Below are 25,355 nucleotides of genomic sequence, written 5' to 3'. Positions count from 1 at the left end.
TAAGGGGAGGATTTTGAAAAGCAAGATGAAGGGGAATTGGAGGGAGGGCAAAGAAATCACAGAAAAGGTTTATCCACTATGGAGGAATGTGGAGCAGCAGTGATGGTGCACACACTAGAAATATCTGGTAACATGCACATGCATCTTAAATAATGCACATATGTACGCACGCGTGCACATGCCAATGCAAATGCTAATGCACAAGAAGACAAATGAACAGAAGCGGTTTGGTGTTGTATGGGGAGGAAAGGATTCAATGATTGTGTGCAACAGGAACAAAGGAGAAGCTACAGCGCTCCGCCACTTATCTAGCAAGCCTCTCAAAGTGATTTGATAGGTAGCTACATTACCTTCATTATCACATATTTGCCAACAATACACAAAGGGGTATTTAAGAAAAAGATGCTTTTCGTTTTCAGAATCGGTGTCCTTAAATGTATTTTTCACCAACGCATTAAACACACAACCATTTCTCACTGTGCCTTAAAATGCGTGGAAGCAGTTTCAGTTCCACCCGCAGCTCGTTCTCTTGGGAATTTGATCACATTCTCTGGGAACATCCTTCAATCAGAGGCTCTGTAATTTGTGTCACATTGCGAGAATTGATGAGGAGCCAGTGGTATGCTAATGCTTATTTCTTCTGCATGGGAATTGCAGGAGCTAAACAATAAACATAAACCACTGGCTACCCCCTAGAGGAATTATACACGGCTATCAATATTTCTGCTATGCTCCCACTACCCCGTGCAGCAGAAGTAGAGAAACTGCACTGGACTCTTAGTTCACTGTCATATTGACTTCCTACTGAAACTGGGAGTCAAACCCATGGGTGCGTAGTAAAAAAAAAAAAAATAAGATAAAAATGACAGAAGTTTCTTAATCACGTTTGACAATGGATTTGTTACAGTGGATTTTTGTACCTACTTGAAGTGAATACCAATAAACAAAGGGAATACACACAACATTTTAGCTTGCTGCATACCACATCAGATTTAGCAGGGATGACACAACCTTCAGTGTCCTTCGTATATGCATATACTTTTGCACACACAAATACACACACAGATAGGCTTTGCATAGCTAACTCCCTACCTGCAGAGACATGTGTTTTATTATTCATGTTTCCAATTTAACAAAAATTTACCTTCCAATACATAGTGGCATGTCTCCCCAATGGTTCAGGCCTCTCACATTAAACCATTGCCTTTCTCATTGAAGTGAGCATCAGTATTCTACCAAAGTACAGATAGAGGCCAATAAGGATTGCTGGTCTGTTTAAGGTAGCTTTGTTTGAACTCAAAAATTGCTTCTTTATCCAAATAAATTTGACTTAATGATTCATTTAACAAGTGCATCTGCCATTGTCATTGTTTGTCTTAATTTCTGATCACACTGACCGGCCTAGTTTCACTTCTCATTCATAGCCAGCTTATATAGATCATGGTGTAAATGGAGTCTTTGTACAAATGAACACAGAACAGCATGTGCTCAGTTCAGTAACATCATTAATAGATCAAACAAAACAGCGTGATTCTGATTAATTTTTATGCTTTTTTTCTTACTGATTGGTTAATCATTAGTAAATCTTTGGTTATATTCATGTTTATCATAAATATAACCAATTATTATGTTCATAATTGTTTATTGAAAAATTGCAGTTGTTTAAAAAAATATTACGTATTATGTGCACCTGTAGACATTATTTAGATGGCCATTATGAAGTTGAACCTGTTGTTTATAATAATCGTTTTCAAAAGTGTAAAAGTAGACAGATGGAGTGGCATAAATAACAACACCAATCATCAGACCACAAAGCTGCAATTTGTTTCATTTTAAATTAGTTGCTTTTGATTTCACTCGTTTCATCCGCTAGGCTTAGTAAACAAAATATAATTTTTTAGATTTGGAAAATATAGTGGTTGGGTTAAAATAAACATATTCACAACAATAACCCTGTATACTGAAAAATAAGGGTACTCGGCGTACTAAAAATGTGATACCAAGGGGTCCTGTGCAACCATACATATGTGAAGAAATAGGACTGAGACCAATCGCACTGTTGCCATGACAGATGTGTCACTACATGGATGGATGGATGGATATAATCAGTACGATAGAAGCTTTCATTGAAGAAGTAATAGTCTAATCTTAGTGCGATTCTTCCTAAATGCAGTGTCAGTGGGACATACCAACACCATGTGACTTATATTTCTTTAAAAGGAGAAAATTCATTATTAGAAACAAGTTGATTATTGTAGGGAAGACTGTATTGAGGATTTATGGACTCATCACATGTTTCCAGAGCGCTCCTTTTTGTGCTGCACCCCAAAGTCAATATGTAGAAGATTGTTAAATAATTCAACCTAAATTATTCAACGACTAATCTGAACATTTTCATTTTTTAACAAAATTTTCTTTTCATCAGAAAGACATGTTTGCTTTAGTCATGCATGCAAGTTGTTGGAATGTGCATGGCTTCCTATCGGGAGTGCATGTCCACAGTACTGGGTTAGATTTTTCATTGTCATTGTTGTGCGTGGGTGTTTAATCGTTTGTGCGTACGATGCAGTTCTCTCAGTGTGTGTACGTTTTTGTCAATTTGGAAACTCAGGAGTGTTTTGCTGTTTTCTTGCTGATTTTCTATAAAACCTGTTTATGATAAAGGGCACGACAGGGACAATTACTTGGTGACTAGAGATCAGTGTGGACGCACGCAGTGTGGTGTGAACAGATGGCAGAGTCAGTGAGAGGTTTGGATTCAACACCTTTCTCCCCAGTATAGCAAGAGATTTATGCAGTGGACTTTGACTCACATTTGCATGGACACACATTAGATATTGAAACTGAAAGGTTGTTGTCCTTGATTTACCACCACACCTTGTTACTCATGGTTATAGCCATTGTAATTTTATCCTCCAGCTCCCAGAAACCTGTGGGTGGAAGAAACTCAGTGTGGAGACATGCTGTCTGAAACACAGTGCAATAATGTCACTGTGTGCAGTGAAGCCAGAAAAAACTCAGAACTGTGTGTTTATTATAATTAGTTCAGTTAATAATCTACCTCTCGTGGGATAAGCCAATGCAGTCTTATTTCATGCTGAACACAGAGCACACTTATTTATTTATTTATTATTATTATTATCATCATTATTTTTTGCATAACATGAGCACAGAGTAAAAGGATTTTGTTACCCTGCTGAGCACTTTGGGATGCCTGCCACTCTTCATTTAACAACTCTCGTGCTATTACCCACTGTAAAATGTAAAACTCATTTACAATCAGAAAAACACCTTAATTTACCGTGTCTTTGTTTGGATCTAAGACAAATACACTGCATGTCTCACAGCCATCTTCTTTGTTGCCTAGCAGCAAAACTTCACTTTACATTAGGAGAACAACAATGAAACAGATTTAGTTACATTCTTTTTTTTTTTGAGAAAAAGAGCATATACTAGTCGTGTTAGGTTCAGGTTCCCATTCATTATCAAAGCTGTTCACTGCTGATGCTGAAAAGAGAACATATAAATAGAACATTAGGTCATTATAAAGTAAAAAGAGGTTTTTTTTGTGTTTTGTCTTGTTGAAATTTCATTATAAAAATGCTTCAGCCTCTACCTTAACTTTCAATTTTTCCTTTAGAGCCGGAAGCAAGACCTTCCCAGGGAGGAACAGGGTCCATCGATAAAAAACCTGGACTTCTGGCCAAAACTCATCACTCTGATGGTCTCTGTGATTGATGAAGACCGGACAGCTTACACCCCTGTCATTAACCAGTATGTATCTCTTTACTCGACAATATATGCATTTTCATCGCCTTGCATATACACTGATGAGCCTTATATTTTATGATTCTAACCATAACACGCGATAAAGGGCCATCCTGAAAAATTCATGTTGTGACAAATAAACTTTCACATAGTGAGATTTACAGTTTTTCTATTCTTTATGTTGTGGCATGATGTGCTACTTTTTGAGATCTCTTCCCCACATTTTTTCGAACAAGTTCTATTAAAGTGTTTTCTCGATTCATTAGGTCTGGATGCAGTTATCCCTGGGTGTGGCTAGGAAAATTATACTTAGCTCTCCAAGCAAAAAGGTTAATGTCAGTTAATTGATTAATAAATTACACAATATTTTGAACACTGCATTTTCTAATTGCTCAGGTTGTTTTTGTGTAAAAATAAGCAATTTAATATAATATTTTACATGTATTTTATTATTATTTATATAATAATATATAGAAGAAGAAGAAATCAGAAAGGGGCAAATTTGTTTTTTCTTGGCACGCTGAAGAAATGCAGGGTGACTCAAAACTACACAATACTACAGCACTGTAGTTTATAAAATAAACAAATTTCATGACCTAAAGGAAAGAGAGTGTCATTTGCCTTTAAAGAAAATAAGATTAAATATATTTCCCTCTTTCTGCCTCGCTCATACATATCTGCTCAAATGCCTCCCACTTTTTGTTTTCTCCTTCTTCTTGCTGATTTACGATGCTTATTAAGACTCTGTTTATGCCCTGAGCTTTCTCTCCTACACTGTCTAATGATAGATTTGCAATATTCATGCCTAATGCCTCCACATTCCCCTGGTCAACTTCCAGAGTGACAGCAACTCAGATGCTTTTTCATGATAAATCCAGGAGGGGACTTGTTGCCTTTAAATAGGAGCCGCTGCAGCCATAGGGAGAAATACGTTAGTCTGTCGCACTGTGTTGAGAATATTTACATGATGAAACTAGCCTTGAAAATTTCACGCATTTAAACTAATTTAAAAGAATACATTTTATGATTGGGGAAAAACGTGGATGCTGCAGTTGTTTTTAAAAGCATAAGCATAGCAATATCCCCAGAAACACCTCATGCATAAACCATTTATTTCACCAAATAGAAGTAAGACTGTGGCAGAACATATTATGCTCATCTTCACCACAAAGGGTTTTCATTATCTGGCCTACCTACAGTACACCATCTGGTTGTATGACAAGGCTGAGGAATAACTGAGATGGAAACAAAGATTCTTAGAGTGATAGAGATGAAAGTGAAATTGTTTCAGGGATTCTGTTCACTTTTCTTCTTCGCTGGGTGCAATGAATCAGCCTTTTGGACTTGGCTCCTTACCTCAATAAAAAGACCTGAGGTTGGGAAAAGGAGAACAGCAGAGTTTTTGTGTATGTGAGTAAGTGCACTTCAGCATTGCTTCTCTGCAGGAGTGTCCCAGCTGAGCAGATGATTACTGCTCCAATAGAAATTGTCGGACAAATGAGTTTGTTGTTAGAAACAAGGCGGCCTGGAGCAAAAGTAAAACATTTCCAGATAAATTGACCTTTCTCAAACCAAGGCTCCGCCATCTATAAATGTCCTCCCTTCACTGTCTGAAGATACAGATAATTAAACCATTGACATCTCACATTCAAGCTTTGACTGAAAATCTATAGGCATTCAAAATAGAAGATTACTTCCCAAATGCGTTGCCACCTTCATTCTCTCTCTTTCACTTTGTCATTTCCTTCTGCACTTATTCTCATCTTTAAGGCACGCACATACAACTCATTTCCGCCCCAATTCAACTAGGTTTGGAAATAGCGGGGGATTATTAGATTATGAGATGTCTTCTACCACATCTGTTAAGTCATTCGTTAGAGACCTGGGATGGCCATCAGACCATCCACTCGAGCGTGTCATTGTACGGATATGAGTCTGATTGAAATCCATTTGAATTCCACCAGGTTTCCACAGGAGCTGAATGCGGGCAAGATCAGCGCTGAAATCATGTGGAGTCTCTTTGCCCTAGATATGAAGTATGCAATGGAAGGTCAGTGCTCATCAGATAATTTTGCATGCGTATATAAGTGACCGAGTGGAAGATTAAGACAAATGATATGAACTGACTGAGTCTTGGTGAAGAACAATAACTGACCTTTGTGTTGCTTTCTGCAGTCAAAAGTTCAGAGTGTTACTGTGTTTTATGCCTGTCTATGTAAGTGCTGTTTATCGGTTGGTGTCTCACTGTTTATCACCTGTGCCTGGCTGTGGTCAGCGCTACTGCCTATCTAGATTATGCTTGTTTTCTTTCATTCTATTGATCACTGTAGTGAAACTGGAACTTCTTTTAATCAAGATAAGCATTTGATCAATTGCACAATCAAAGACAAGTGAGATGCTCAGGTTTTGTGTCTCTTTATTTAATTGCCTCCGTCGTTCAGTCGCCGCCTTAAAAAAAACAAAGAAAAGTATTTATGATGCCCCAGTGTTACTGCAGTTTGCAACATTTGGAGTAAGAGTCCCTGGCTAATGGCAAATTTCAGTAAGCAGTAGTAAGTTCGAGGCAAGATTATGATTTGGTTATGTTACTGCTGTAATGCCACATGAGTAAATATGAGCAACTTTCTGCTCGAGGTAGAACTATCGCAGTATGTAAAACCCAAGCATGTAAAATTGGAGTAACTGGCCAACATTTAAATCAATATGAAAATGTTTATATTTGCTTACACGCAGCATCAGTGACATCTTAATGTCAGATTTAGGATCATTGTTTCTCAATACTGAATTCTACGTCACAGAAACTCTTGACACAACTGTGCACATACAATATTAACTGTAATATAAGTGAATGCCGTATGGACAATATTGACCTGTTTGGAGGGAAAGTCAGTACCCTGGTTAGTCATACCTGCTCACCAGTATCAGCAACCGAATCTCTAGTTTAAAATATGATTTTGAAAAAGTCAGGTTATGCAGGAATCAGTGTATGTTTCGAGTCTATGGTGTTAGTATCAGCTGTTACTGCAGTGTGAGGCAAACATTTTTTTAACAATGTGTGAGGCACATTGATCTATAGTGCCAGACCTTTTCATGAGGAATAGGAGCAATGACAGAATATTTCTTCATCCTCTTTGGCACACCATTGGTGAGGGTATTTAGCTGGCATTTGCCAAAAACTGGCCCTAAAGAGGTTGGTATTTTCACTGTGCCCTTGACCAAGGCACTGGCTTTAGTCCCTAGGCACTGCAGAGTGGCAACGCATTACTTCTAAGATGGGTTAAATTCAGAAATTAAGTTTCCCTTGGGATAAAAGGATGTCTTATATCTTACTGATTGTAAGTCAAACAGTTTAAAATATTTAAAGATACAGAGCATGCAAGCGTGTGCTGGAGTTTTTTCTAACGTATACTTTCTACTAGGGCTACATGATTATTATTATGATTATTTTAATCAAAATGCAGATCACGAGACGCTGCCACAGTTGCCGATTTTAATAAATAAAAAAGTATGCTTAGGTGAATAAAGAGGACAACAAACTTGAGTGCACCTAAATTAGAAGAAAAATTAAAAACACAATGGTAAATCAACAGGTCTATTTTTTCCACTTTTACATTGTTACTAACGTTTATTCACTTGACCCATATGCTCAAGAGGCAAAATAAAGTCTTTCACTACAATCATTGTACTTGCATGATTGATGTGAATAGCACTCAGAGAAAAGTGCTGGACACCTGTGAGATTTGACTGTTTCTCCTCTGTGACATTTGCATAGTCATTTTGTTTACTGGACATGTATCTTTAGCTAATAAGACTGTGTTGATAATTGTAGTACATCTTGGTGAACTGGATTCTGACGTGCTGTAGATTCTGTCTTTCGTGGGTGTCAGAGTTGATGTTGGATGATTGACATTAGCAACCACTGCGTTGTTTTTCTTGGTCTCCATGTATTCATCGTACTGCAGTTTGTGATGTTCTTTCGGGTAATAGAACAACTTAGTTATCCTTTCAGCATTTTCCGCATATGATGACTTCTTGGTTTAAAAACAATTGCCCTAAGTATATCCAAATTAGCGAGGTGTTCCAGGCATGTCCCACCGGGAGGAGGCCCCGGGGCAGACCCAGGACACGCTGGAGAGATTATATCTCTCGGCTGGCCTGGGAACGCCTTGGTATTCCCCCGGACAAGCTGGAGGAGGTGGCTGGGGAGAGGGAGGTCTGGACCTCTTTGCTTAGGCTGCTACCCCCGCGACCCGACCTCGGATAAGCGGATGAAGATGGATGGATGGATGGATATCCAAATTATTTCCAAACACGGAGGGATGAACTTTACCATCTGCTGTGCCAAATATTTGATTCTTGTTGTCTATATAATGTAGTGTTGCTTGCTCGCAATGACTAGTCCAGGAAACCTCAAGCTGTGTGCTACAAGGAACAGCTTGCAGCACCATCATTCAGTCTTGTTGTCAGGTAGAGATTAAGAGAGAGGTTGATTTGCTTTCACTTTTCTCTCTAGCATGCATGTTCAATATTGCACAATCATGTTCATTTCTGGGAATCCAAAATCATGATCAATATAAAATTTCAAGTAATGCTGCATCTCTATTTTTTACAGCATGTCCTTGTTTTGGCCAAATAAACACTGTATTTAACTTATTGTATTACACAATAAACTGGAAGGTATTGGAAAAAGGGCCACCAGACTGACATGCACTGTAAAGGTATAAAAAATTACATTTTGCAGTTTCATGAGATTATTTATTAACTGTAATTATGGACGAACCAAAAACAGTGTAAGCTGTTGCAGCTGTGTAGTACTGCAAAATGAAACTAGTATTTGTTTTTCTGTATGCTTTGGTGGTTTAATATAGATTTTGCAATACAAGTTAAGTCTTTTTTTTTCCAGACAGGTAGCAGAGAGTTGCAGTGATCAGGTCATAAATCTCTGATATATTCTACCAGTACGAAAACAGATGTTCCCTGTTTTATGTGGGTTTTGTCTTTAATCCCTGCCCACGCGTTTTCTAGCTCTCCTCCCAAAAGGCAGTAAATGCCACCTGGAGGCTGGTTTTTGAGGTTGGTGGCTTCTGGATCAATCCCCACAGGATATATGGTGGGAGGCGGAATACAGAAAGGCGTTAATGAAGAGTGGGGTTGTGAACAAGTGTTAAGATGGTTTCGTGTCAGTGTGTTTGCACATAAGGACTCAGCAGGGTGTCACCCTTGGTTCTGAGTTTTTGTGGATTTCTGCTCTGAAGTCTAACTTAGATAAAGTTTGCCAAAGTCACGTCTCTGAAAAGCAATGAATGTTTTTGAGCTTTTTTTTTTTTCACACAGAAATCACCCGCCCCCAACAGATGCTACTCTTAAGTTTACCAAATTCATCTTACTTATCTAATCACTTCATGTCATTCAACTCATTATTTCTATGAACAAAATGATTGTTTGTGACTATGTAGGACACAGCTTATCTGATTTGATCTATTTGATTTATGCATATTTGATTTGGGCAGAGAAGATAAAATGTCCAGCAGCATTTAGAAAATGATATCAAATGGTTTGCACCTCATATTAAATATCATGAGATTCTCTTTATCGACTGCGACCCTGATTTATCATTTACATTGATGTTTCAGTGGGTTGTTTTTTTTTAAACATGCATATTTTGCCTGGTCCGAGCTGAACCTCTGAGCCACATCTGTGCTGAATTAAATATGACAGAAGACATATTTGTTACTTTGATGAAGGCAAGCAGGCTGGGTGATGTGATTGAGGTTTAAACACTAGAAATGCTCTTCAGACTGTGCTGAAGACGCAAAGCTCAGGAGCACCAAAGAGCTTATTGACAATTTATTCTCATCTACTCAGCATATACCTGCTGCTTCATCTGTACTAAGCCTTCTTAAGTTGCTATAGCAACCAGGTGTCATGGTGAAGACACTGCAAACTGCAGTATTTCTTACACACACACACGTGAAGCATATACTGTATATTCTACATGTGTTATATTGAGATGGTTGTAGTTTTGATATTTTATTTGTCAGGTAAGGCTACAGAATTCTTGTCAATGTCCATTTTATATTTAATATACTGTGACAAGTGCAGAGTGTGTGTGTGTGTGTGTGTGTGTGTGTGGGGGGGGTTCTATGGTGAGGTTAAAGAGCACAGAGTACAAAGATTTCAGGGTTATGTGAACTGAGACTTTCATAAACTCACACACAAATTTATACTTTAATCATATTTTTTTAATTCTAATTTCCACAGTAACTTTAGTAGTGGTATTTACTCATAACATATTAGGTGTCAGTAAATGCTGAGTAGCCTCTATCACATACGTATGCTTTCATAAGTACGTCATACTTATGAAAGCATCACATACTTGTATAGCCTCAGACTTCCTTCACTCTCTGTCTTATATAGGATGTTGCTACTTCCTGTGCCCTGAAGTAAGAAAAGAATTTGAAAGTTATTCTTTATTTCATCATTTGGCAATGCAGAACTTCTTGAACCTGTTTATCTGTTTGTACTTGAAGTACATTCAATTTGAATATTTTTCACACAATCCAGCTTGGTGGCATGTTGTACTGTTACCTGTGCAGGATTTAGTTCTGCAATACCTAACTTAAGAAAATTGAAAACTGTAACAATAAACAGCGAATATACTTTAAACATGCCAAAGATGATAAAATATCATTTTCATTAGTGTACATTAAAGGTCAAAATAATGTATAATTATTATATTTGTTCTTCTTAGATATTAAACCAATAACTTAAAGAGAGTCAATAAAATTCTGTAATATATAAAAACATCTCGTGTGTTTACACTTCCTTGATAATATATGTATTTAAGCAAATCAATAATGCAACAGAGACAGTGAGAGCAGTTGGGGCTTTGTGTTTGTATGTGAGGATATCTGAGTCAGGGCAGCTGGGCATGTGACCACCTGGGGTGTTACTGACTGCTGTCACAGCAGGTTTGGGCAGCATGTGTGTTTGTGTGTGCGTGCACGATTTGCCCAGTGGAGTCAGTGTTACAAAAAGAGACGAGAATCTCGGATGCACTCAGTCACACATACCCTCTTTCCCGCTCCTTGAGCCTGAACCCTTTTCCCCTGCTTTGCCTCCTCGTGCCTCTTCTTGTCATTACATCACTGCATGCCCACAGCGACACATGCCAGGAGGAGGAAATGACTGTCATGTTCCTCAAAGGAGCACTTTGTATGAATTATTGCTCACTTTTTTGTTGGATCGGCTAGTAGTTGGAGCTCTGGGTTTGGATTGGTGGAGAGAGGTTAGTAGTTAAATGAGGGAGCATTTGACGGCTCATAAACCACATAATGGTGTAGCAGAAGCACACACACCCAAAATCATGCGAGATGCTTTTCTACTTTACTGATTGTAAAACAGTACAAAACTTGGAAAGTTTGCATACACTTTTAAGCTACATCTTAAAGGGTTTGCATGTAAACTCACGAAACATTTTCTTGGGAATAATAAAATTAAATATATTCACTGGTCACTATATTAGGAACATCTTGCTGGTGTCAGCTTGGACCCCCCTTTTGGTCTTCATTCACACACAGACTAGACAATGATTTCATGACATGCTGCAGTGATATATAAACATGTGGTGAGTGAAAACTCACAAAGTTCTCAGTGCATCACGTGAGTTCTTGCAACAGTTTGAGCCTATAGCAGTATACCTAGGGAATGTTTTAGGGTCACCTGATCCAGCCTGCTATAAGCTTTATCAAAAAAGAAAGCCTTACGCCTCATATTAAAGATAGACAAGGTCTCCTGAATCCAAACTGGGTGCTGATTCCACGGGAGAGGGTCCTGGTGTCCGGAAGAACTGCCAGCCATTGTGCTATTAGAAACTCTAGAAACCACAAGTAAGCCTGCAGTCTGAGAGTGAAGTGCTGTTTTGCCATAGTGTGATATTATGAGGACTTTAAGGGATAATGGGGCGTGATTATTCCCATGCATATTTTTGACTTATTTTCAAAACTTTGTGTGTGAGTAGAAGAATTTAAAATTCAGTTCTGGATTTAACAGGGAGCTAATGAAGAGAAGCTAATATGGGAGAAATACGGTCTATCTTTCTAGTCCTTGATAGTAACATTTTGGATCAACTGGAGGCTTTTTAGGGACCTTTAATAGCAATGATAATGATCAGTAACAATAGCTACAGTTTAGTGACTGTGGTCATAAATGGATAGAAATGGTCAGCAACAATACTCAAGCTACAATGTTTATACTTTGTGTGCAAAGGATGTACTCTGGGGTCCAAAGTGTACCAAAAAAATATTCCCGACACCATTACACCAACCAGCAGCAGTCTGAACTGTTGATATCTGGCAGGATGGATCCATGCTTTCACATTCTTTACACCAAATTGTTACCCTACCATCGCAATGTTGCAGCAGCAATCGATGCTCGGCAGACCTGTCAGCATTTTTCTAGTTTCAGTTCCAGTTTCCTATTTTGATCAGCCTGTGTGAATTGCAGGCTCAATTTCTTTCTTTTTTTTTATAGCACCCAATGTAGTCTGGTATCCATCCTTTTTAAGGTTTCATGCATCATGTTCAGAGATGTTCTTCCACAAATCTTGGTTGTACGAGTGGTTATCTGAGTTATTGCAGTGTTCCTATCAGCTCAAAGCAGTCTAGCCATTTTTCTTTTATCTTTGGTATCAACAAGGCATTTTCCGAGTAGTAAACTGGCACTCAGTGGATATTTTCTCTTTTTTAAAGAATTATCTGCAAACCCTAAAGATGATTATGCAAAACTGCAATAGAACAGCAATTTCTGAAATACTCAAACCAGCCCACCTGGCGCCAACAGCCATGCCAAGTTTAAAGTCCCTTAAATCACCTTTCTGCTTCATCACTCCGTTTCACAGTCATGACTAAATATGTTAAATATCAAAGTGAACATCAGCAATTGATTGGTCACAATTCATGGTATGGCATGGTAAGAAAAGTCCTCTTAAAGTTTCACATTCATTGTGTAAGAATACTATTCAGGAAGTTTTTTACATTTTGCTATGTCCACAACCACCTACAGTGCTATTTGAAAGTTGCATGTGTAATAGCAGAAACTGTAGACAAGTGACCAAATTGGTCCTGTAGGTCTATTTTAAGCTGCATACATATGTGTATGAACACGTGCACTGTTCCTGCATGTACCGTGTTTTGATGAGGTGGTAGAGAAGAGGTGATTTCTTTGAGCCAATTCAGGTTTCTGCTCAGCTGTCTCATTCAGACAAATGGAAGTATATCGTAACCTGTTTATATAAGAAGGCCCATAAAACTGGCAGGGTGGATGACAGAGACACCCTGAAGGAGGTGGGCCGGAATATCCTGCTTCATTGGTCTATCTATCTGTGTCTGTATGCGTGTGTGTGTCCTTGTGTGCGCATGCGTGCATATGTGCATGCATGTGTGCAGACAAATGTGCAGGCACTTTCGCACATTTGTTCACGCGCTCAGTTGTGCAAGTAAGTAAGAAGGAATGAATGAAAATACAAAGAGAATATTTGTGTCTTTGTGACTCTGTGCACAGATGTGCATGCACATTACTTAATGAAGTCTTTGATGCATCTTCTGCTTCCTGCTTGGAGGCCCTTGGTGCCAGTGCTGGTGCAGAAATGGATGCTGCTAATTTTAGCATCACTGTGAGAATCTCTGAATGTGTGAGAGGAGAGGGAAAGGGCGCTTCAGAGAGGTAGGAGGGATAACAAAAACAGAGTGGATAAAATAAGAGACAGAGAAAAGATGTGGGAGCATATCGAGTGTGAATGATTGTGACTATAGCTGAATGTATTCCCGCAATCCCTGATAACTTACTAATAAACTTGTAAAATTGTGCTGTGTAGTTAGAAACTGAGCTTTTAGAAGCATATCAATCATTATTATAATTTGCCATGTTGTTGTGTAGTTTGTTGATTTCTTAAAAAACCTTAAAAAAAACATCCGACAGGGAGCATGCAGACTGGTCACTGAAGCTAAACAGAAGCAAATAAGGAAGAGAATAAAAATAGTGCTTCATTACAGCAACAACGGATTTATTTCTAGACTTTCAGACTGTGATGAAGTTTAAGGCACACATTTTATATGCGCTGTATAGCTGTTTAATGACGGTGGTTCCCAGGGCATGCCGTTGAAGATCTAGTGCCTCTGCAGCCCATTAACTCACCTTCAGCCTGTTGGAACAGCTTCGCTCCATAAAAGAGTTAAATTGAACTTCAGTTAATGTACAGTACGGTTTTGGTTTCTATAACAAGGTGGTGTTTACAGGGCTGAGGCGTGCCTGATGTTTTTTAAACTATTCATTTCATTTTTTTTTGGCATAAGACTGGAACCTCAGTTCAGATCTCTTAGTACATCATCTGACAGCTTATGTCTTTTTATATTCATTGACTTTATAAAGCACTGAAGAGCAGCTTTTTCATACATGGAGGTCTCATAAATGCTTAATAAAGCTTCCATTAAATGTAATGCCTTCTGTCAGTCCAGTTCAACAATAATGTTTTATATTTCCCCTCTTAAGGAGCTGCTGTATAATATGCAATGTTATTGTATTTGTTTTAATAAAATGGATAACATAAATCCGTACTTAATATCCACAAAGATATAGATTTAACATAAGACCACAAATGCCGCACTACGTGTTGCAGTGGTGATTCATTATCCTGAACCAGAGTGGAGCCTTAACATTAGTTCACCTCAGGTTTGGCTGTGTCTCAGTTCATTATATTTCTGTTTGAGTCTCGTCAACATGGGTTGGTGTCTCTGTGGACTCTTGTGTTTTAGCCGAGCTGTGTCAGTAGACCCCTGTGATAAAGCTACGGAGGCCCTTTGACTGAACTGGGTCAGAAGCCAAGATGAAGGAATTATGCCACAGAGAAAAGTACACTGCCTTTGGCTGCCATTTTGCTCCTCTGGGCTTTTGTCTTGAGCACATCCGTCTAACCTTGCACTCTTACAGATATAGTCGCTGAATGGTAATTGTACAATGCAAAAGCTGCAGTAAACTGCTACACTTCATAATATCCACTGTATTAAATCAATGAGGCAGAGAGTGAGGCAGTCTCTTGTGAGTTTATCTGTCCCTGTGGGCTGCGTCACACAAGATGACATCCTCGCCAGGGACCTTGAGCCTACTCCTCCCTCAGGACAGCCCACACGGTTTACCACCAGCAGGGGAAAATGACATAGATCCAAATACACATACAACAGTGTATGAGTGCACAAAATGATATACTACACACATTTACATGCATATTTACAGCACGATTAAAAAGCTAGATGAGACAATGAGACCACACTCAAGCTCACTTAATACTTTTGTTAATAAATGTGAGAAAGCATTGGTGTAAATCTTCTTTGTGAATGAGATTGTGGAAAGAGGACACTTGGTAAGGTTGGTGAGGGAGCTTAGTCATGCAGGGACAAAAGTTGCTTCTAATGGAAGTGTGTGGACAGTTTTTTCCTAATGCATCCTATTTGGGACTAGCACCTGCATCTGTGTTTTGGACTGTGAAAACACATAGACGCCTGCCAGGCCAATCAGCTGAAGAGTGAAGGTCTTCATACAAGCTGTAATGGACATTATCCACCAGTACTAAAAAGAACTTTAGGTCTCATTTATAGAGCACCTCAGTGCCTTACTGAGTTTTTTCACTGGCATTTTTTTTTTACCATTAACTTCATTAATTTAGTGAAAAATGTCTTAGGTGAAGTGTCCAATCGATCATATGCAATCATAAGGCTTTCTGATGTCATCGGGCTGTCACTTTACCTTGTGTTACCTCATTTGCATACAGCTACTTTATTGCTGTGGCCCTCTGCAAAGTTTTGCATCATTCATGAAGAGCTGGAACAGAAACAAAACACATTAGCACCACATTATTGCCACAGTATTTATGATCAAGTGTACTTAAGCATATAGCTCACATCGAAGCATGAACAGCCATGGTACAATTAAATACTTATATAGTTTTTAATATGTCAGTGCAGTGACACCACGAGGCCTTGTGCAGCTGACATATTTGCATAAGTAATCATATCAGCATAACAATAAATTTGAATCAACTTACCTTGCAAAATGACAGATCTGACAAAGAGCTACAGTATAATTACTGTCACATTATAAATTAATCGTGTTGAATTTCAACTTCCTGTAATTACATTTTTTAAGAAGGCTCTGCCTGTTTTAAAGGCAAGCTATGTCTGTCGCCTTCAAGATTTTAAAATGGAATTCTCAGCTATAAAAAATTTAAAACCACTTTCAGATGACTCATTGTGAAGTCAGGCAGCTTCTGTATGTTTTATTGCAGTATTTTTTTTAATGTTCCCTGCAGTCTTATTTACCTCAGTTTTTTTCCTCTGTTCCAAAAAAAAATCACACTGGTAAGAAAAATGACTTTTAGTCCAAGTTTGAAAAGAATTATTCTCCCCCTTTGTGTTGCATTTTCTAGAAAGATGATATAAGATGATGTGTCTTTATGACTGAGGCACTTTTAAAGTCAAGAGTATAGCCCTCTTTTAAGTAATTAAGTAATTTGTATCCAGAATGAGCTTAAGGATTAAATCTGCTTTAATAGCCAGTAGTGCCAGTGTAACACAATAGTACATACCCTTCATGCTGTTTCACTATACTTAAAGGATCTGTCCTTATGATGCTTCTTTTGGTATCCCTAAACTTTACTCAAGTGCTACGATTAAGCCAGAAAACATCAGGATCAAATTCACGAGCTCTCCTCTAAAGCTGGAATAACCTTCAGTTAGAAAAGTCCTAAAATCAGATAAATTATCAACACAGAAATGTAACAGACAAAACGAAATGGAGCGTACATAACATGGTTGAAGACTACTGGATTCCTTTCATTTTGTTTCAAGCATGAACTCTTCTTAGAGTTGATTATTTTCCTCAGCAAGTTTATAGCTAGAACAATCTGCTGTCAAAAAATAAAAATTGTTACCACTTTCTCTAACTAAGTCATTGATGCTCCTGTACATACAGTAATGAAGAAGCTCACTGGCAGCACTGAACAAAACACCTGCTGACCTCTACTTTTCTGTCTTCCAATTGACCTCCATCTGCTTCCTTTAGGTGATGATTGTAGGTGACTGTGAGTATGTGACAGCAAAGGTGTATGCAAGCAGAGCTGAGGGCAGAAAGGTTGACACACTGTGATGGTGCATGTATATGTGTCTGTTCTGCTGTGTGTGTAAGCAGCCTTGCAGTGCCAGCTCGATTATTAAAGTGGCACTGCCATAGCTATTCAGATATTACAACCGTAGGTCCTCCCTAATAAAACAATGCAGACTCAGTATTCGGTGTTTAAACCAGCTGCTCCTTCTCTGACAACGACTGAATCAGGGAATTCAGGTAAGAACTAACATGGCAGTTTCAACATTGAAAACCACTTTAGCCTTGCAGGTTAGGTGCTGATGAAATTAGTGACATGTCAGGAAAAGAATTCATTTCCTGACATCATTGTGGTTTTTCATACCAGTAATCTACAGAAAATCACTTTAAACCAACCGGTTTCATGGCTGCTTATGAAAATATTCAAAAATAAGTCTAATGTGTGCATTTTCAAGCACAGACTACTTTGTGGAGTGGAGAAAATCAGTTGATTGTGACATTTCTCTATGTCTTACTTTATAGCACTTCTCTATCTGTTGTTGCATTTGTCTTCACATTTCATAAAAATGTAACCCAGGTCTTTGCTTTGAAGACGTTTTCTCTGGGGATATCAACATTATGTAACCTTTCAGTAAGATGCGTTGAAACAATAGTGTGCCATCCAATTATTATGTTAATGCTTCAGTAGAACTACTATAACACATGCATTCACATAGATATTTAATGTACATGACAGCCTGCCTATGTCGTTGTTAAAGTGGAGTCACACTTATTAAATCAGGTATAAAACGAGCTGCGGTAACAGCTGAAAACCGACTGACTCAAGTACAGCACTCACTGTATTGTGTTTGAATGCATCTTGAGGCAGACACGTGTTAATTGCACATATGTAAATATCTTTTTTCTGAGCTTATAAGGAAGTATAGCGAGCATGGCAAGCATGGCACTATTCATCAAAGTAAGCACTGAGGTTCTTATCAGGATTAAGCCACGACAGGCACGGTGCAATGCATTGGATTTAAACATGTCTTTGATGTTGTGTGCTTGTTTATATCTTTTCCTGCATTTGAATATGTGTGTGATTAGGTGGTTTCTTTCTTTCTGCTAAACTATTGTGCTCACTTATGTTCCCCGCTTTTTCAGCCTTATTGAGACCTCTTATCGTGTGTCCAGAAATAGACAAATGTTTTTATGGTTTAGTTAAAATGGATTACGGTATACATTTGGCATTACAGTACGCCTCAAATGTGTATCAAATGACCATATGATCAGATGTAGAGTGCCTACGCAACACATTCCATCTGTGAAACACTGAAGCAGCTGCTACACTAAATCGTGTCTGCCATCGAGAAAGGAATTGTATGGCTATTTGCATACTGGATAAAAGTGCATGAAAAATGAGAAGGAAAGGGTTGTGCAAAAAATGAAAAAACACCAAACAAAATAACAGGGAGTGGTTGGCTAGCAGAGACCAATAAAAAGACCAACACGTGATTCAATAGAAGCGTTGGATTTCCAAGGGGAGTGCAGGATGCTTTAGTGCAAGACTATAATGCTAACAAATGTGCACTAGTAGATGGCAACAACAGCTCCAGGAAACATCAGTCTCTTAGTCCATCGCTTTGAGCTGAAACATTGCAACAACATTTTCATGGATTGTCATAATGTTGTTGTTTACAGATAAAAGAAAAATAATGTTTTTTTTTACTTGTGTACGGCGCCCTCTTTTCATTTCTATTTGTGGATTTTTGAACAGAACTCGCCTCCCCCTGTTTTAATCAATGCTAATTAAATTTGATGTGTGTCAAAGCTGCACCAAATGTCCATTGTTTTGCTACGGCATACAGCTCTGTGTCAAGATCTCTGTCAAATGAGCATAACGGTGTTCTTAATGTGGAAAAGCGTGTGTCACATCTTGATTGGTAAAAATGCTTCTGCAGAGCATACACCTGTGCATCTTCACTCTCAGCTCCTTGTTCTGTCCTCACTTCTCCTTAGAGATAGGAACTAAGATGTTCTCTTGTGGTGTGGTGAGATCAGTCTCTAGGTCACAGGCAAGAGGACAGAGGACAGTAGAAAAGGTGGCACATGACGGTAATTAGAAGGGCTCTATGTGTTTTGTGCTAATTAGCAAGGGTTAGCTCCCTGCCACCACTGCTACCGAATGCTCAACATTACAGTCTAAATTTAAGGCTTGTCAATGTTTGCACTGTTTAGCCAATATTGTAATGTTAGTATTTAACTAAAATCACAACTTGTACTGCTGGATCACGTCATTACTGGGTCACTCTCATAATTACCAGTTTCACAGAAAACAGCATTCCTGTCAGTATAATTGTTGTAATTGACCAAAAAAGTCACATTTTTTTTAAAGCTGTTAAACATCCAGCTTGATGCTAAAATACGTAGGAGTGCATTGATATATACACATATATGGAAACCTCAGGCAACACACTGGCACCAATCCCTGTTCTAATAAGGGGACACACGCACTTACAGTGTTTAAGTACAAACACAAATTGGACAAATTTCTGCATATTTCTGCAAAGGGACAATGCTGTGTTAGCAGCAGTAGATAGTTATTTCTGTCCTGGATGCAGTTTCCGCTTTACCATAATCAAATTTACTATAATCTGTGCAATACAAATACAAGTGATGTCCTCATTTTACCACCTCAAAAGCTCAGCCATGCTCCCTTGCCCTTCTGCAGGCTATCTAAAGAACCTTTATAAAACAATAATGGCATAATTGTAATTATAATGGGATAAGAGAAATTACGTTACTGCATTACAGATGCTCAATGTCTTACATAGCTATAGAATTGTGAAGGAAGCAAAGTATTAACTTTCACTATCAATATTACCCATTACTATTAAAACATCACTCATCCAACTGAGCAGAATAGCTTTTAGTAAACAATTTTCTCACACGGTAGCATGACATTATATAATTAAATGCAATTCCATTAGTATTCTTTTTTGTTTGGGTGGTTATTGATTAGGACAGCTGGAAGCCCAATAATGAGTGACAAGCAGAAGACTGGCAGCTTGTGTCACACCCAATGGAAACTTTTCCATTGCTGCCACCTCTCACACTTGATGTGAGCTGCTTGTATGGCTGTAGACATGTACGGTAGACCTGTACAGAAAATGTTTTTGTCTTGTCAGTGAAGGATGGTCTCCTTGACCTATATGCTATCTTACCTGTGTTGAAACTGTGATGAAACAGTTTCCTGTATCCAATTTCTTTGTTACAAGAGACTCTAGTGGTCCTTTGTGTTGTGTTAGATTTTCCCTCCACCATATGGACCTCTCATTTTTGCAGTTTTCTTCTTCTTCTGAGAGCCATAATCTCATCCGTGCCCATCACTGCAGTCGCAAAATGCTTTACTTCTTATTGGTCTTTCTCCAGTGGTCCCTTCTCTTTTGTCTGACATTTCTCTTACAGTTTCTTTTTACTCATTTCCTTTCTTTTCTCTCATCTATTCTGTCCTAACCCCTTCGTTTGCACCATTACCATCCGTCTCTTCTAAAGGGGATCCCATGAAAGTGTTTAATTGTTCTGAAATGCCCACGGTGAGCTGGACTAAATGACTCAGCAGACTTGTCAGCTGACATGAAAGTCTAATTCATTTTAGCTCTAGTTTGTTTGCAGTCATTCAAAAGCTTTCTGTCTCTGGTGAGAGCTGGACACATTCGCAGACACATTTTATTTCCTTGTTCTTTGATAGCTCAAGGCTATACATAATCGAGGCTGTTAAGATGTCAGACTAAAAGCAAGCACTGTTGCGCAGGTGTTTTTCATGTTCATGGGGATATTTGCTTATTTATATAAGCAAATATAAGAGTATGTGAGTGTCTGTCGGCTCTTGTGGTTCTTGTGAAGATGTTGAAAGAACAACAGAATGCATTCAATACACTTACCACTAATTTAAAGCATCCTCTCCAGTCAGTCCAGGTCCTTCTACCTATAAGACTCATTCATTTTACAACTTAGATTTCAGTGTGTCATTATTAATGACTTCCAGTGAATACTGCACTTGCTAACATGTGTGCCTCATGTTTTAATCTGCATTACAGAGCATGATAAGCACCGCCTATGCAAAAGCACTGAATACATGAATCTTCACTTCAAAGTCAAATGGTTCCATAATGAGTATGTCCGTGACCTGCCGGCCTTCAAGGATGTTCCACCAGAGTATTCTCTGTGAGTGTTTTCCACGCATCTACATGCACAAACATGGGCGTGCCCACATGCGCACACACACACACACACACACACACACACACACCTACACACACACACGTGTTACTGTATGAGCAAAGGTTTGTGCATGAACTGTTAGTTAAAATTATGGCAAAGATAAAACTAATACAGGCTGATTTAGCAGTAAATGAAAGTCATAATCAGCTTTTGTCAAAATGGTTTAGAGAGCTGTTGATTCAGCTGTAATAATTCCCAATGATATAAATGAGGATCAAATAAATAACAGAACAGCTTCTGTGCATCAACACAGATTCACTGCAGGAAATCTGCATCAAGTTAGGTGGAAGGTGATTTTGTATCAGAGCGCTGGTCTTCAATGGTAGTGCTAGTGAAGGATTAAAACTATAAAGCCAAGTTAAAACATTTAGAGTGAAGTTAAAGGAGCATGAGTGGGAATGACATCACACCTACACGAGCTGTGCGGACATAGAACCCACGCCATGAAGCTCCCAGTGCACAGTTTTTGTACTGTTGCTAATGCCAGAGGAGGTTTGGATGAGGGCTGGAGATTGCACTCTGCACCCCAGTATTCAGTAACCCCCCTTTGTTACTTCATGTGGTCTGCCACTTTGTTAAGTTGCCGTGGTTCCTGAATGCTGCCAGTTTGTAATAATCCCACTTTAAGTTGAATATGTAATCTCTAGCACTATCTCTTTTACAAAATTACTTGTTGCAGCAATGGCATGCTATTGCATGTTTTAATCTGCATTACAGACTAGTGCTCATATTCACTGAGCTCTTTAGAACAAACCATTATTTTGAAAATATTTGCATGGCTAAGTGCTTGAATTTATATACCTGAGGCAGTGGGACTAAACATGGCTGAATTCAAAGATTAAGAGGTGCAGACCCATACTTTTGGCAATAGAGCTTAATTTATTTGTTTTGTCCAAATTCTATCATGTGGTAGTCATATCTGCCATTAGGCATTACAAAGCTTTATTAGATGATAAGTTTTCAGTGTTAAAATTAAATGGGTAAATATCACTCACCTTCAGCTGTATTGTTACAGAAGATATTTCACTTGAACAATCTATCTTTAAAACTTTGAATTTTTAAATATAATTTAAAACCATTGTTATACATGCAGCCGTTTCTGGTTAAGCAAGAATACTGTTTTGATGAGGAGAAAGAATTTAAAGCACTTAGAAGCAAAAAAATGTTTTGTTCTGCTTTTTGTGTAAATAGCTGCGATATAGAAACATGTGCTAGATGCAAGTAACGCGCTGCCCTCTCTCATGCAGCCGGTTTATCAGAATAATGACTCACCCTTCCTGTCGGCCCAACTGTCACTCAAACACCATCAACAGCAAGATTGATTCTTCTAGAGGCATACACATCATACATACAAACACACGGACGCACACACACACAAGTCTCCCTGTCGGTCTTCCCTTTCTCTGTCACCCCGCCCACCTTATTTATTGGCTTTACTTCATGTGGCAGATGCCCTTAGCCAGAGTACACTGCAATTTTGGGGGAACATCCGCTGCTCTGAGGACAGACTCAGGCACAATATTAAACACGGAAATGTCAAAGTGAAACAGATAGAACAGCATTATTATTCCGCTAACAAATGTACTTCTTTACCAGACTCATTTGTTCCGGCCTGTCTTCCTCTGTCCTCTGTCTGAACTTCGCAGTCTAATCTGTCCACAAACTGAAATTTGATTTTAAAAACCTTCGTGAATGACAACCTTGGTCAATACCACGAACAAAATCTGCCAACTTTTGAGTGCACTACAATCATTTTCAATTGATTCCCCCATATTTATATATGAAAATCTCTTGCCCTCTGCGTCTGAATAACTTCTGTATAATACAAAGAAACCCCAAACTACAGTTTGATCCTTTAATGAAAAAAGGCTTTTTTGTTTTAGGTGGTTTGAGCCATTTGTCATTCAGTGGCTTGATGAAAATGAAGATGTTGCTATGGATTTCCTCAATGGAGCGCTGGAAAGGGACAAGAAAGATGGAGTGAGTACAGCATTGAATTAGTTCTTAATATATAACTTTTATATTAACTCACCAACGCCACTTGCTTGGTTATTCACAAGGACGGCCTGTTTAGCCTGAATTTACCTCTTGAGTAGGATATGGGAGGATAAAAGGAATTTCACACAGTCCAAACAGACAGCTCTAAGACATGATTGGAATATTAATAAAATGTCAATTAAAAATTGATATGAACAGGAAACAAAACAGGATTTTCAGGGCAAAGAAAGGCACTGAATTATCTTAGAGAATAATGAAAGGAAATGGGAAAAAGCTTCAGAAAACAACTGCAGTATACTGAGGTCTGTACGCTTGTTTGTTAATGTTTATCAGAGTAAAAAGATATATATTTCATCTCATGCATTTAACCAGATAAACACCTACAAATGCTACTATCAACATCACAGAATATTGTTTGCTAAAGTTAACATTTTCTGATATTTCAAACTGCATAGTGAAAGTGTTTTTTATTTAAACCTGCCCAAGTGGATAACTTAAAAAGGGGTAGATTCCCAGGTTTTAAATGTCAAGCCCAGTTTATGCACAGCCTTTGAAAACAGTATTTCAGTGTCTTCTGTGATTTTTTACAAGCTTTTTGAAGTCAGAAGCATATTTCTCTGTTATCTACTCATGGTGTCTATGACTGAGATATTTTTAACAGAAACACTATGCTAGAGAATATGTAGAAACTGCAGTATTTTTGGATGCAGGCCCATTTAAGCTCTATGCCTCCTACTCCCCATCAGCGTCCATACTCCTCAATCAAGTGTAAAGTGTACTTTATTTTGGCACTTTACTCATTATTTGTTGGAAACAGTTAAATTTTAAATTCATGAAATATCATAATCACCTAAAATGTATTGATTGTAGTTCATGTGTATACTGAATAACCACAGAAATTGATATGGTCTTTTGAAAGCATTTCAGATAGTTATGTGGAATGTTATTAGTGCATCCCCAGTCATTAGTAAACATCATCAGTACCTTTACTCAGTAAATACATTTTAATTATCTTTCTTTTTAAGATACAACTGTCAGGCAATTATGAAGGTGCCTAAAGGTCTTAAGGTCTGACATTTTTTCTTTCTCTTTCCCTTCCATGTTTCCTTGTCTGAACATGTCTCGACAGTTCCAGCAAACCTCAGAGCATGCCCTCTTTTCCTGTTCTGTGGTGGATGTGTTCACTCAGCTAAACCAGAGTTTTGAGATTATCAAGAAGCTGGAATGCCCAAACCCACAGGCTCTGGCTCACTTCATGTGCCGCTTTGCGAAGGTCAGGCTCTTTGGAAAGGCCCCCCTAGTGAACCCTGAATACTATTGCTGGGAATAATAACTCACTGTTAGATACAAGCATACTCTTTGGTATATTTATTGTGTTTAATATGATCTAGTTATGAGGCTTTAACTGTTTAGGGTTTTTCAGTGACTTCTGGACATACAGCAATGCAAGTAGAGCAGCAGTCATTAATTAGAAAACTGTCTCTCTCTCTCAATCCCCGCAGACTATAAACAAAGTTCTTCTGCAATATGCTGCAATCATATCCAAGGACTTTCCTTTGTATTTGAATAAGGAGAATGTGGTAAGTGCCCACTCAAAGCCTGCAAATGCTAATTGGAAAGGTTATGTTGAGTTTCTTTGTGCAAGTGCAAATATGGCAAGTCAGAAGAAAGTGTTTCTATGATTACTGTCTCTAGCAGCAGTTGGCATGGAGACTATGTAAAAAATGTTTGCAATAACAGCGCAGTCTCTTCTATGTAGAGCCCTGCCCTGTCTTCCTTAATGCACGTAACAAAGTGTCTTTATTAACCGGGATGCAATTATTCATGTCACAGCCCAGAGCTGATGGGGAAAAGTCATTGGTATTTTCTGAGCTCTCTGTCCATTGTTTAATGTGACGGATGACTAAACACAGAGCCTTGTGAGTGGCCTAATTATCCACAGTGGTCTTTGAAGTTGAAGTGAGCGATAACACACAGTTTCCGCGCAGAGGAGGCAGATGTTTCTTTACAGTGCTGACAGGCTCATTACAACTGTCCCAGAGAAAACATGAAATGTCCCTTCCCTAGACAGAATTAAAATGACAATTGATGAAAAGAATGAAGTTACATAGTTCCAGAAATTTAACCTAATCTAATCTCTAATTTATTAGAACTCATATATTATACAGTACACA

The 25,355-nt window shown here is 38.4% G+C and overlaps 1 protein-coding gene across 5 annotated transcripts in view; it reads left to right on the top strand.

Moving 5' to 3' along the window:
• The window catches only part of LOC120721001 (protein unc-13 homolog C), a 113,528-nt gene that overhangs the window by 67,706 nt on the left and 20,467 nt on the right, over window positions 1-25,355 (top strand). For all 5 annotated transcript variants that reach the window (XM_040010976.1, XM_040010975.1, XM_040010974.1 and 2 more), the window contains 6 exons: window positions 3,641-3,774; window positions 5,733-5,818; window positions 21,000-21,126; window positions 23,067-23,163; window positions 24,311-24,454; window positions 24,684-24,761. In XM_040010976.1, coding sequence (XP_039866910.1) covers window positions 3,641-3,774; window positions 5,733-5,818; window positions 21,000-21,126; window positions 23,067-23,163; window positions 24,311-24,454; window positions 24,684-24,761 — 666 coding nt within the window. The remainder of the gene's footprint in view (window positions 1-3,640; window positions 3,775-5,732; window positions 5,819-20,999; window positions 21,127-23,066; window positions 23,164-24,310; window positions 24,455-24,683; window positions 24,762-25,355) is intronic.

The sequence above is a fragment of the Simochromis diagramma genome, unplaced genomic scaffold (genome assembly GCF_900408965.1).
Source record: "Simochromis diagramma unplaced genomic scaffold, fSimDia1.1 OVJJ01000603.1, whole genome shotgun sequence".
Taxonomy (NCBI): domain Eukaryota; kingdom Metazoa; phylum Chordata; class Actinopteri; order Cichliformes; family Cichlidae; genus Simochromis; species Simochromis diagramma.
This window is presented reverse-complemented; position numbering and strand designations above follow the sequence as displayed.